The sequence below is a fragment of the Medicago truncatula genome, chromosome 3, assembly GCF_003473485.1.
Source record: "Medicago truncatula cultivar Jemalong A17 chromosome 3, MtrunA17r5.0-ANR, whole genome shotgun sequence".
Lineage (NCBI taxonomy): Eukaryota > Viridiplantae > Streptophyta > Magnoliopsida > Fabales > Fabaceae > Medicago > Medicago truncatula.
The window spans coordinates 54408832-54421998 of NC_053044.1; the positions used below are offsets into that span (position 1 = coordinate 54408832).

At 33.4% G+C, this 13167-nt stretch overlaps 1 protein-coding gene and 1 pseudogene across 1 annotated transcript; one reads left to right on the plus strand and one right to left on the minus strand.

The window, feature by feature from the left end:
* The first annotated feature begins 551 nt into the window (after positions 1-551).
* Positions 552-4544, plus strand: LOC25490107 (protein PEROXIN-4). Its single transcript, XM_013606544.3, has 5 exons — positions 552-704; positions 885-1004; positions 1159-1287; positions 3479-3608; positions 4174-4544. Exons 1-5 carry the CDS (start codon positions 699-701, stop codon positions 4260-4262), a joined length of 474 nt encoding a protein of 157 aa, XP_013461998.1. The 5' UTR covers positions 552-698; the 3' UTR covers positions 4263-4544.
* A 1931-nt stretch (positions 4545-6475) lies between these two features.
* LOC25490109 (putative esterase YitV) lies at positions 6476-12591 on the minus strand (annotated as a pseudogene).
* Between the last annotated feature and the right edge of the window lie 576 nt (positions 12592-13167).

A 13167-nucleotide genomic window follows, 5' to 3' on the forward strand; every position in this document is an offset into this window, starting at 1 on the left:
CACTATTAGTGCATATTCCCTAAACTATTATTATTTATCAAATTAGATTAAAGAAAGATAGTATGTATTATTAGAGTAAACAAGTTTTATATTTATTTTTGAATGAGAAATTATAGTTGTTATGTTAGTAATTTTTCCTTACTAAGACTTAAACTAAAAGAATAAAAAAATGCAATTGTTAGTTTTAAAAGATGGTTACAAGATATATTCGTATGATGATGGAAAATTATTTTACACCATCATCATCACTAATCTCGTAAAATTATAGTGCACACTAAATTATTCAATAAAATTAAAAGTTAAAAAAATTATAAAAAAGAAAGTCAGCTGGAATCCAATCCCCATAATTGAGAAAAAGATAGAGAAAAAGAAAAATTAAATAATACTTTTTCTCAAAAATAAATAAATAAAATTAAATAATGACTATTTTTTAAATAATTAAATAAAATGTATTTTATGTGTGAGTGTCTAAATGACAAAAGGTTGCGTCTAAGGAAGACTTTCAACCAATCCCCTAGTGCCGTTTTGTCTATCTGTACGGTCTCTCCCGTGCAATTCTCCGCCGTTGTATTAATCCAACGGTTGATTCACAAAAGGGAAAAGTATCAATTAGAGGAGAGAGAAACGAATGTAGTGATAATTTTCTTCGACATTTTTTGAGATTTCTTCACCTCTTTTTCTTGTTGTGAATATCAATCATGCAGGTTCGTTCGTTAATGGATGCAATTCTTAGTGACTTCAATTATCTTGTATTGAATTGATTAGTAGGTCTTGTTTGTTGGTGGTTATTGGTTAGTTAGGGTTATGCAAAATTGGATTTGTGTTCTTGTAATTGCAGAAAGCTTAGCATATTGAAATTGGATTTGTTTGTGTTTTTAACGCAGGCATCAAGGGCGAGGCTGTTCAAGGAGTACAAAGAAGTGCAACGAGAGAAGACAGCTGATCCTGATATTCAACTCGTTTGTGATGATTCCAACATTTTTAAATGGACAGCTCTAATCAAGGTATGCTAGCGAATGCTCTCGACGATTAGAATATGGTTTATGATAGAACATTATGACGTAATTTGATCTGACCCCACATAGTGGGATAAGACTTAGTTGTTATTGTTGTTGGGATGATCTGAGATTTGCTCTGGTTTATTTTGTTTACCACCAGGGACCTTCAGAGACTCCGTTTGATGGGGGTGTTTTCCAGCTTGCATTTTCTGTTCCAGAGCATTATCCTTTACAACCTCCTCAAGTTCGGTTTTTGACTAAAATATTTCACCCCAACGTGCATTTTAAGGTACAATGGATTGCTCTGTAAGATACTATCAGATTGTTGTTTGCTGATGCTTTTCACTTTTAGAACACAATTGTATGATATCTGAAGAGAATTATATCATCCTAATTTGTTTTGCTGATGAATGATTTATCAAGCATTCCATATAAGTGATGATAATAGTTTAAAAATAGGGTAAATTGCATTGCATTGCCCTGAGATATGTTAAAATATCACACATACACCCTCTAGTTTGCCAAAGACACTAACCTCCCCCAACTTTAACACTGTTACCCGACAAAAAGAGAAAAAGTTTTTGTCTGCCGTCTTCTTCATTTGGTGTCTCATCTGTGAAACTGGCTTTCTGAGCCTAAAGCTCCGCTGCTGGAGGGTAATAATTGTATTTTTCTAAAGTCTGGTGTGAATGATGGATACACCCCGTGCCTTTGCTTTTTTCAGTTTGGTGTTTGACTTCATATATTGTCTACAAAATCAAGAACACGATGACAATAGCTAATAATATATCAAATTGGTTGGTCTATTTTCATCTTGGTTTGGCTGGTAAAACTTAATTATCTCCATGCCAAATTGAGCAACTAATATACCAAATTGGTTGGAACATGGCAGCACTAATATGCCTCACATGATTGGGGTATTGAGCCATTATCTAGATGTCTGCACCCTGTATGCCACTTGTTGTCGGGTTAACAATAAGCCGACCAATTTGGGTGAACTTTACGCTCATTGAACTTGTTGAAGTATGGATTTTAATTGGCAAAATAAAATGTACCAGTAAGTTAATGTTAATTCGGCAACACATGGTAATTCAGGTGCTGTATTTTAATTGTGATGGAAAAGGTAGATTTAGTAAGAGAGTAGCTTTACCAATGTCGTCATGCTTTCTTTGCATATTCCCTTCTTTGAAGATTATTTGCTGAGTGAGGGAAAGTAGTCTGACGCAATGTTTTAAAACCCTAACCGCAGCCGGGATCAACCCAGTCAAGGCCCTGTGTTAGTAGTCTAGTTGAACCGCATGACTGTTGACCCAGTTTATATTAAAATATAAATCGTTACAAATTTATTACTTATAAATACATATACTAAATTTATTTTTAATTTGATAAGTCTTGAAAGTTAACGTTATAACAATATAGTTTATAAAAGTTAAATGTTAATATATACTTTTTTTCGAAAAAAGTAGTAACATACATATTAAAGCAAGTAATCTAACACAGAAAACTAGTAACATCAGTTATATATATATATTTAAACAAGTAGAAGTGATAATTTTGCAAGATTCCACGTTTTCCCAGCAGTTAAGGATGTAAAGTAGCACATCAATTGTCTCATGTTCTACTCCTTAGAGATCCAGTGCCATTTATTTAATTTTTGATGTAACTACAAACCAGTTTAACTGTTGAATAGAACCGGTTCGACCAGTTCAACTGGAAATCAACCGGTTCATATGCTTATCTGGTCCAACACAGTGACTGGACCAGCCATGGCTCTGGTTTCCGGTTCGGCCTGTCCGGTTTTTAAAACTATGTTCTGAGGAATTTTTGTTTTAATGGATGGAAAACGATGTTAATTTATAAGGGAGGCAGCTGTCACCTTCAAAATTAAACGAGGATAGAGCTTGATTTAAAAATAGAGGGGATGTCTGTGTTATTTGAAGATATCCCAGGGAAGTCATTGTAATTTGTACTTAAAAATATCTAGTAGTTGTTCACATGAAGAGTGAATGGGATCTGATACCCTAGTAGTCTCTTTCATAGTTCTATGAACCATCAGTGTGAAATTAGGGGTATTCACAAGTTGGCTTGTTTCGAGTTTGTGGTATAAGAGGATCCAAACATGTTGCATGTGATTAGATTGGTTTTAATTTTTTTCTCTCCAGCCAATCCGAATCAAACAGCTGAATTAAGATTTAGACTGGTGTGGTTGTCTTGACTGCCTTCTCTATAATGGGAAGACCAATGATGTTGATAAGTTAGAGACTGGTAATTTCCACTATTACACCCCCTCCCCTTTGAGTTTCATAAGAACTTGTTGGAAACTGACAACAATATTGATTTGAAGTTGAATTCCTAGTCAATTATTTTTGCTTTCCTTTTGTTCTTTATAAATTTGATAGATAACTTCATTTTATTCAATTGGATTTGTTTTTCTTGACATTTTTTCATGAATACTTTTTAAACTTCTAATAATTTTCCAGACCGGAGAGATTTGCCTAGATATCTTGAAAACTGCTTGGAGCCCCGCATGGACTCTGCAATCTGTTTGTAGAGCTATAATTGCATTGATGGCTCATCCAGAACCTGACAGCCCACTGAATTGTGATTCAGGTTGTTAAACATATCTGCTCCATATAATATTTTTTTCTCTAATGCCGTGGAATGGAAAGAAGTTATATCCTCCTCCCTCCAAATGAATAATAAAACTGCTAGAAAAAGAAACTTGTATTCAGATATGGATCCAATGTAGCATAGCTTTATTGATTATAGGTGATCAGATTGAAGCTGGACTTGAGGATTGAGAAACTGCAAAAGATATGCGATTAACTATTTTTAAACATCATGCTTATCAATTATGCTCGATGGAATGGGTGTGGTGGTCCACTAGGCTTTGACATTTCACTTAATGATGGCCCTTTTGTTCTTTAACTGTGTGCTATTTGAATTTATATGCATGCTTCCAGATTTTCGTTGTTCATTATAAATTTCCCAGCAGCTCTTAGCATAATCGGTATTTTTTGGAAGATAAAGAACTTCAAATCCTTAAGCCTGCAACTCATTCCAAAATATATAGACCTTATTTTCTTTGTACTGAAACAAAAAGAATGTGAACTGAAAACTTGTAATCTAGTTGGAAAGAATGTCATTTCTCACTTATTTTCTGCTGGGGGTGCAGGTAATCTTCTACGTTCAGGTGATGTTAGAGGCTATCAGTCCATGGCAAGAATGTACACTAGGCTTGCAGCAATGCCAAAAAAAGGCTGATTGATTTCTGATCATTTCTGTTCTATGTTTGTCTAGGTAACAAGTTAGCAATTGATATAGCAGTTCATTGTTCAAATCTTAATTTGTTTAAAATGTATACATTTTCTATAAGAATGATTTTTGTTGTTTTAAGATGTGTATTGAAGTGGTGACTTGTACAGAGTTTCGATGTGATTTTATGTATCTGTACTTGGGCTAGAATTGAGCTCAATAATCAACGTGCTTGTATAACATTTGATTGCTTCCATTTCTATTAAAGTTGTATTTCGAGGTTGACATTTAGCTTTCTCTTGTGCTGATAATTTCAAGTACGGTGGAATGTAGTGTGCCAGCCCAATTACTTCCATGGTTTGTTTAATGGTGTGATAATTCTTGATTCCTTTTGGAGGAAGCATTGGATTATTAACTAAACCATTTATTATCTATTAATGGTTTCACTTATCTATCTGATGGTCTTTGATCTCCAAGGAAGAAAGACGGATTTCATGGAGGTAATAGTGTATAGTACACATTAACATTTGGTTTGAAATTTTTTCCAATCTGGGATAGAGGATAGGAGAAACCACAGACCATGGACTACGTCCACATAATTAGTATCAGAACCAAACTTGGACCTTCTAAAAAACCTCCTACGATTCTAGATGTACATTTTTGGACAGCATAGAATGTCTAGTCGCGTTCATTCTATAACAGAATTAATCATTTATGTCTGAATCCGAACTCGTGTTTGGCGTTGGAGAATCTTTTTCCTATTTTCAATCTAGTTTTTTCACTCGTAAACAATTCAACGACCCTCCATAAAAATTTAACAATTGCGGTCCAAATAATTTACCTTTGAAAAACAACCTAGGTAGCCTTAGAAAGAGCTTGAATTTTAGGAGTGTCATTTGCATTGACGTACTTTGCACAAGAAGGGTTGAAAGCAAAAACCTAACTCCGATTCAGTTTTATTCTTAATGAAAAAAGCTAGATTTATAGGAGACATACCTCATGCAAGTTAACTATCCATCTCATTAAAGATTAAAAATTTACAGTATCAATTTAGCTTCTACGTCTTCCCACACCTTCCCGTGAAATAATTATTGGTTTTATATTTTGTTTTTTCACAGGTTTATTCCATTCGAGTTAATTATATGAATCATGTCAGTATGTCACACTAAATGTGGACACCACTTTGATTCAATCTTTAGTTTATAGAGTTATGGGGGTCTACCCTTAAAAAAAAAAGAAGTTACGGGGTCTAGCTTTTTTTAATAGGACAAAACTTAGGTACAGTACCACAAGTGTTGTTGATACTGTTCCCCAATAAAATTATGACACATGTACAATTTATGCCACGTCACTTCCCTCATCGTTCAATTTTAGAGCTATCAAAATAGATGCAGCGCCGATAAGGAAGACCGTCCATGGAAACCACACGAACAGAGCCGATAGTGTTGGTGTGTTTCCATATTGATCACCATTCAAATCAAATACAATCTGTTGGTGCAAAATTTTTGTTTCAATTAACGAGATAGTGGATATAGAAAAGAGTAGTGATATATGTACAACTTTTTTATACAACTTTCATGACAACTTTAATTTTCTATCTTTTGATTGGTCAAAAATAATAGAGAGAAAAAGGAAGAGAGAGAATAAGAAGATAATGTGAGTATGAGAGAGAAAATTGTCAAAAAGTTGTTAGAAAATGGTTGTACAAATATCATTTCTCTATAGAAAAAACAGGCTTTGTCGGTGCATTTGGATTTCAAGGCAAGGTATGAAGGTTTCATGGTAATGGTAACATCTAGATCTAGGAATGATAGGTTATAATTAAAAGTTAATAGAATGATGGTGTGAAGCAATTGTTTTTGTACAATTTGATGATGAATGTGTTGTTATGGAAGATGGTGATGATTCACGATTGTTCTCCCAAACTTGTTTTCCCGTGAATTGAACGGCGAGGAATTGATGTGGCATAAATTGTACATGTGTCATGATTTTATTGGGGAACAGTACCAACAGCACTTGTGGTACTGTACCTAAGTTTTGTCCTTTTTAATAAATCTAATTCTAAATAAGTATTGATTTATTCGGAAAAAAAAAAAGAAGAAATAAGTATAAGTTATTTATGAAAATACAAGAATGCCCCTATTTAGTATCAATCACAATTAATTTATTTGAACTCAATTAATTTAATTATTAGTTTGATTTAAATGAAATTAAACTCAACATTATATATGAATATATTTCTTTAGTCAACATTATATATGAATGTTTTAAGTAGACATTGTTACCAATGCAAAGAGCGAAAGACATGCGAAAAAAAAGGTTAGAGTCCTCCCTGCCACTTTTCTTCTCATCACTAAGAAGAAAAATTGCAGGTCACACACTCTCCCCCGCTCCCCCACCCCATTGGTTTACCTTGCCAATCAAGAGAAAATGCTCGTTTCTCTTGCTACACTTCACCGGTATTTCCCTTAACCAATCACACTCTAAAGGCGTGTGCATCCTAAGTAGAAAAGAATTATGTCCCCCGGCATAAGTCAGACTGTCAGACACACATAGAACTATGGTTCTACATTTTATTGTGATAATAGCATGGACTAGAGGATACATTAAATAGAAAATCACAACACGGCATACATACAATCATACAAAGGCAACCGGAATGAGCCAGAGCGAGTTGGTTGTTAATTTTACAATCCAGGCATAAGCTGAGGCTTTAGAAACTTGTCAAACCAATCAGATGACTCTTTCACCATGAATTTTGTTATTTGGTGCTCAATTCCAGGTTCTGCAATAAACTACATGTAAATGCAATCAATTTACAAAGCTTTAGTTCAAGCGACTTCATTACCATTTCTATTATTAGGAGTAGTTTAAAATTAAATGGTGCAACATTGGAAATGAAATTTGCAGGTTGCGGTCAATATTAACTCTAAGCTTTTTTTTCAACATTCGGCAGGCGTGAGATTTCTCAACAAAGTGATATTGACCATACAACATACATACCTGGAAATCATCTGTGCGGTGAAAAGCTTCGTATGCCTTGCTTGCTTTTGCCCTCGGAATTTCCAAGCCGGCTAGGGGACACCTAGGATCTTCCGCACCTAGATTTAGGAACACCCAAGTGAATGCTTCAATTTCCAAGTTAAAATCAAAACCCCCAAAAGTATCTAAATTGACTAATACGGATGGATAGGTCTAATAAGTAATTGATATATCATCAAGAAGTGCAAAACTTGTATTGCAGTGCTTTCAACACATCAATTTGAATATGAATATTGTTTTTAACTACAATTTGGAAATGTTGAATAAACAATAAATACAAGGATCTTACCATTGAGAATAAGCAGACGACGCGGTGCAATTGATGGAATTGAGCAAGGGGAATCAAATTGGGAAGCTCATGAGTCTATAATTAGTTCCTTTAATATAATATTTGGTTTCGTTTTATTTATATTAAGTTTATTTTATTTAAATATTATTTCCTTTTAGAGCTATTTTACTTCAATCGCATATTATTATATTTCATGAACGAATGTTTGATAGATTGAGTCTTGTAGCAAAATGAAGAGGATTAGGAGCTGATTCGGGTGAAAAATACAAAGATTGAAGACGAAAATATATTCTCACCAAGTCAGAAGCTTGGCACGGCCGTGCCACCTCCCAGGGCCTCTTTTGCTGCTTTTGCTTCATGATCTAGCTGCCTATTTTGATCGAAAAGCCCGTGGTTTCTTGTGGAACATTCTAGTGAATAATTGCTTAAGTTTTAATTCATCATCTCAAATATCAATTCATAAAACGATAGTGGAGTTTTGATATTCGAACAAGTGAATTTAGACAAGGATTGCAAAGGCAGCGAAATAGTCTTTGCAATCCTTGAGTTGCTAGAGGAACCAAAATCTAATAGTAATCAAGTCAGCGAAATAGGCTTGATTGCTAGAGGAACATAAGAGAAACTTGTCTTTAGAAGTTTGGTCTAACATAAGGTTCTATGTTTAATAATTTAGTTTGTGATGGGTTTGTCACCATAACGGACCAATGATTCCAAGACTCTCTTTTATTGTTATTTTCAACCGTTAAAAAATCAAATATTTTCCCATTCAAACCTTTTCTAACCATCAATTAAAGATGATTAAATTGAACAACTTCTTGTCGCAATCCTGTCCCACACCTGATTCAGAAATATTAACTCCTGAGGTTAGTATCTACTGCAAAACACTTAAATTCATATGGAGTCTCGAGACAATTATAGTCGGAATTGTAAAAACTTAGCGCACCTTCTCCACCACTTCTTTGTCAATAGCATCTTTGCCCAAATCATCACGAGCCACTGCAAGCATGAACTCAAGAGCATTAGGATGTAATTTCCAAGGCACGTTTAGAATATTTGTTCAGTCATTCATTGCTGGTAATGCTTGCGTAAGTACCCAATAGGACCGAGATTCATATCATAACATAACCCCCTTCTATACACTTTTCCAACTTCATCATATGATTCCATAGGCAGTCTATCATAATTATAAATAACTGATCGTAAATGAGAACATTAATCTTTTAAGACATTGTTTGAACATTACATATGAAATCCTAACTTTGATTTATGAAATCATAATACACTAAAACTGGTATGATTACTGGGTTATATGACCAGAACAGTGATTCCATTATATATAAATCTGAATGAAGTGGTAGGAGCAATAACTAAAGCAAAGCAATTAACACGTGAAAGGAAAAAGGAATTTCTCAAACAATACATTATAATACCTTCAAAAACAGGCTTTATACTGTCAACTCGAGCCTGCCACTTATCATTGTCTATGGCCCATCGCAATCACAGCATAGCGAGTATCAGCAGTTGCAGCAAACCATGCATGCATTCCTGAATCAAAGAATCATGTAAGTGATGAGTCACAACAAATCTTGTAACTGACATATTCCTCTCAAGTGTCAACTTCTCTTAACCAACCTCCAAGGGATATTCCAGTAATTCCTATCCTAGAGTAGAGGGGTCTGCATCTTCTCTCTGTGTTAGATAATCTGCCAATTTAATCAAGTCCCATACCTGCCAGGTCAAGGAATAATACACAGTTTCTGAGTCAAAGTTAATCGTGAGTTCAAACTGCGCTAATGCCACGAACTACAAAACTACATGTCAACCAAATAATTTGAAGCACAAAGTGGTCTCAGTTAAACAACAAAGCAGCATAATACATAAGGAGGGACTATACCGTGTCATATATGAATGGCATTGTGTCTCCAGTTTTCCGCAGAAATAATAGCCTGTATTTTTTACCGCGAGGGGTAACCAAGACAAAAGTGAAAAATAAATTATCAGTTTTGAATTTTATGCGGATTATTTGTGTCTGAAGTAGTAGTAATATTTTAGGAAAAGAGTTATTTTCTATAGGGCAACTTTCCTTCAGTTTTTATTCCGAATCACTACGATGTCAATACAATATAATTTATATACAAAATTCCTATGTTTGGAATTCATTACAACAATAAATGAGTTAGTTTGTAAATCAAAATCTATTTTGGAACTAAAAATTTACTGAGTAACTTATTTTATTACCATTATTTTGAATATGCCCACTAAAGTCCCCCAAAACTAAATCCAATGGTTTCAATCAAATCAATTTCTAAATTTTGTTGCTGCGAATAGATTGAAGTTTGAACAGAAGCTAAATCTTTTCCATAAATAACATAGTGCAATCCATAGGACATAATCTATGCATCACACACATTTTAGATTGAACACCAGTTAGCTGTCGTACATGGTGTCTGACATATGTTAGTATTCTACACTAATTAACACGATACTAACCAATACACGTAGTTACATTTAGCTACTTTTAATTTCTATAATTTTATCTTTGTTTATGTGTCGTATCTGGTGTTTGTGCCAGTACTTCATAGATTAGAACTAAAAGAAAGTTAAGTGAAGTAAAAAAAGCAAATCAATACATACATCACAATAGGTGTTTATGTCCTTCGCACGTTCACCATGGTAACGAGAATCAACTGAAATTGCTATATATCCCCGCGAAGCATATGCCTGAAACAAGAAGCACAAAAATAGAAACCAAAGACAAATTAAATCCACAATATAATAATTAAACAATCACAAATCTTATTTCATAGGAGTTGAACAAAATGAGCAATGAGTGAAGCAGTGAAAATGCGGTATAATAACCTCAAGCAATGGACGCAGAGATTCTTTATGCGAATTTGTACTGTGAAGGAAAACAACTGCAGGTCTTCTTGTCTGCTTATCGCTTTCCTTCAAGCTCAAAATCAATACAGGCAGCCATCCTTGATCACCTTCGCTCAAAATCAATAAATATAATTATTCTCTAGATATTAGATACAATACTAATCATACTAGTTAGTTAGACTAATTACTAATTAGTTAGTTAGTTAGTTAAACTAGTTAATTGTTCTGATTGAAAAATAGGCTTTATTGTATGTAATGGCAATTATCTCTCAATTAATCGATATACTTTTGGCTAAAGTGCACTTTTCTCCCTTAACTTTCAAAAAGTTGCAATTTTGACCCTCTATGAACAAAAACTACAATTTTAGCCCCCTAAGAATTAGCCCCTTTGCAGTAGTGGTCCTTTTTAACAATTTTGACCGAGTCAACACTGATTTGGCATGCCACGTGTGTAATTAACCATTAAAAAAAAACAAAAATGCTACATTTTAAATTGTTGAATTAAAAAAATGAAGAAAAAAAAAAGAAAAAGGAAAGGAAGAAAGAGAGGCACGTGAATCTTAATCTCCTTCATTTTCTTAACAGCTTCATTTTCTTCTCAACCAAAACCCAGAAAATATAACATGAATCTTTTCAACAACAACAACAATCTTCATAAAAAAATTCAGAAAATCATCTCAAAAATCCAAATTAAGGATTTAACCCAAAAACCCAAATTGTTTCTGTTCGATTTTCAATAGCTATTCCGACTTGTATCATCAATTCGATTTGGCGTTTCTACTGTCATTGTTTGTCTATTTCGATTTCTCGTTTTGATTTGATTCTTTCTGATTTTTGTTTCACATATCTTTGTTTCTGCAAAATCGATTTTCTTCATCTCCTACACTTCATATTCACTTCCTTCTGCAAAATTGTTTCACGTATCTTCAATCACAGTTGTGTTTCTGAGAAAACGAAGATTATGATAAGAAATTAAGGAAATTCATTATGTTCTTCATCCCCCTTCACTATCATATTCATCCCTTCAACATAATATATCTTCATCTCAAAACCCTAAAAAATTAAATTAAAAATTAAATAAAATTGAAATTGAAACAGAGATGTTATTATGAGATAGTAAAGGATTGCTGAAAATTAGAAGAGAATGAAAGAAAGTTGAAGAATTGAAAGAGTGTGTGTAAATGTTTGTGTTATCTAAGAAAAAATTGAATCCAAGGACTGATGTTTGTGATGGAATATTTGGTGGATTTATGATGATGAATTCTTCTTCATCTTTTACTTATTGGATTTCTTCTTGGAGTGATGATTGAAGAACTTGGAGTAGTTTGGGTCTGCTGTTAAGAAGCTGCAGAAGGAGGTTGAGATCTTGAGAACCTCTCACGTGCCTCTCTCATTCTTCTTTTCCTTTTTTATTTTTTTTTTTCATTTTTTTAATTCAAAAATTTTAAATGTAGCATTTTTATTTTTTTTAAATGGTTAATTACACACGTGGCATGCCAAATCAGCGTTGACTCGGTCAAAATTGCTAAAAAGGACCACTATTGCAAAGGGGACAATTCTTAAGGGACCAAAATTGTAGTTTTTGTTCATAGGGGGTCAAAATTGCAACTTTTTAAAAGTTAAGGGTGGAAAAGTGCACTTTAGCCTATATTTTTCTATGCTTTTCTCTCATCTATGAGTTCCATCAAGAATTGTAAATACTAGACCCAAAAATCAAATCCAAATAACAAAAATGTCGATCCAAAAATTCAACTCGAGAGAAATAAAATTAATTATAATTACCTCTATTGTTAGATAGAGGTTCTCCTCCTTGAGCAAATCTGTGAAGTTCACAATGACTTTCTTTGGACAAGACTTCAAAATCACCTGCTATAAAATTGTTAATGATTAAACAAGCAAATGAAGAAGAAAATCGAAAATGAGTGTTGAAACTTGAAAACCTCGTCAACTGATGGAGGAGAGTTATGTACAACTGGTTTTGCAACTTGGACGGTCAACGGAACTGAAACAAACAAATTTCATTTCTAGAAGAAGAAAAAAATAAGATTTAGGTTTTCTGCTACGGAGGATTTGAAGAAACTCTGATTGGAACTTGATCTGAGCTTCAATGGCTTCCTTTTCTTCCATTTTGGAATTAACTTTTGTGACACTTATTTTCTCTTTGTTTATCAATCACTCGGTCCCTTTTTATAAACACTAGTTGCATGTTTTAAATATATTAAGAAAAAATAATTAATAGTATAATTATTAAAACGACACAGAGAAACTGGACAAATATTAGTTTTGTGTTTCCCGCCATTACTTTGACTCTAGTATTTTTATTGGTCCCAAACACATCCGTGTGCTCTTAAACAAAATATTGTCGTGCCAAATAACACCTTTACGTATTTAAGTAATGTACTTCTTCTTTCCCACTTAAAGACTCTTTTCAAAATTCTACATCCATTAGCTCTCCTCAAATTGCCCCTATATAAGGTTAAAATATAAAGAGTTTTGCTTCAGAACACATTTTAAATATTTTAAATTAAAAAATTATTCTATAAAAAAGTCAAATAGTTCAATTTTCAATGAATTGAATACATAAATTTTCATAAAAATTTACGCTTTAAGAGACACTCGTTAGCTTTACTCAAATATGAATAATCCAAAATTTGAAGTTCATGAAATTAATAACTATTTATCGATTTTTATATTTTAATAAAT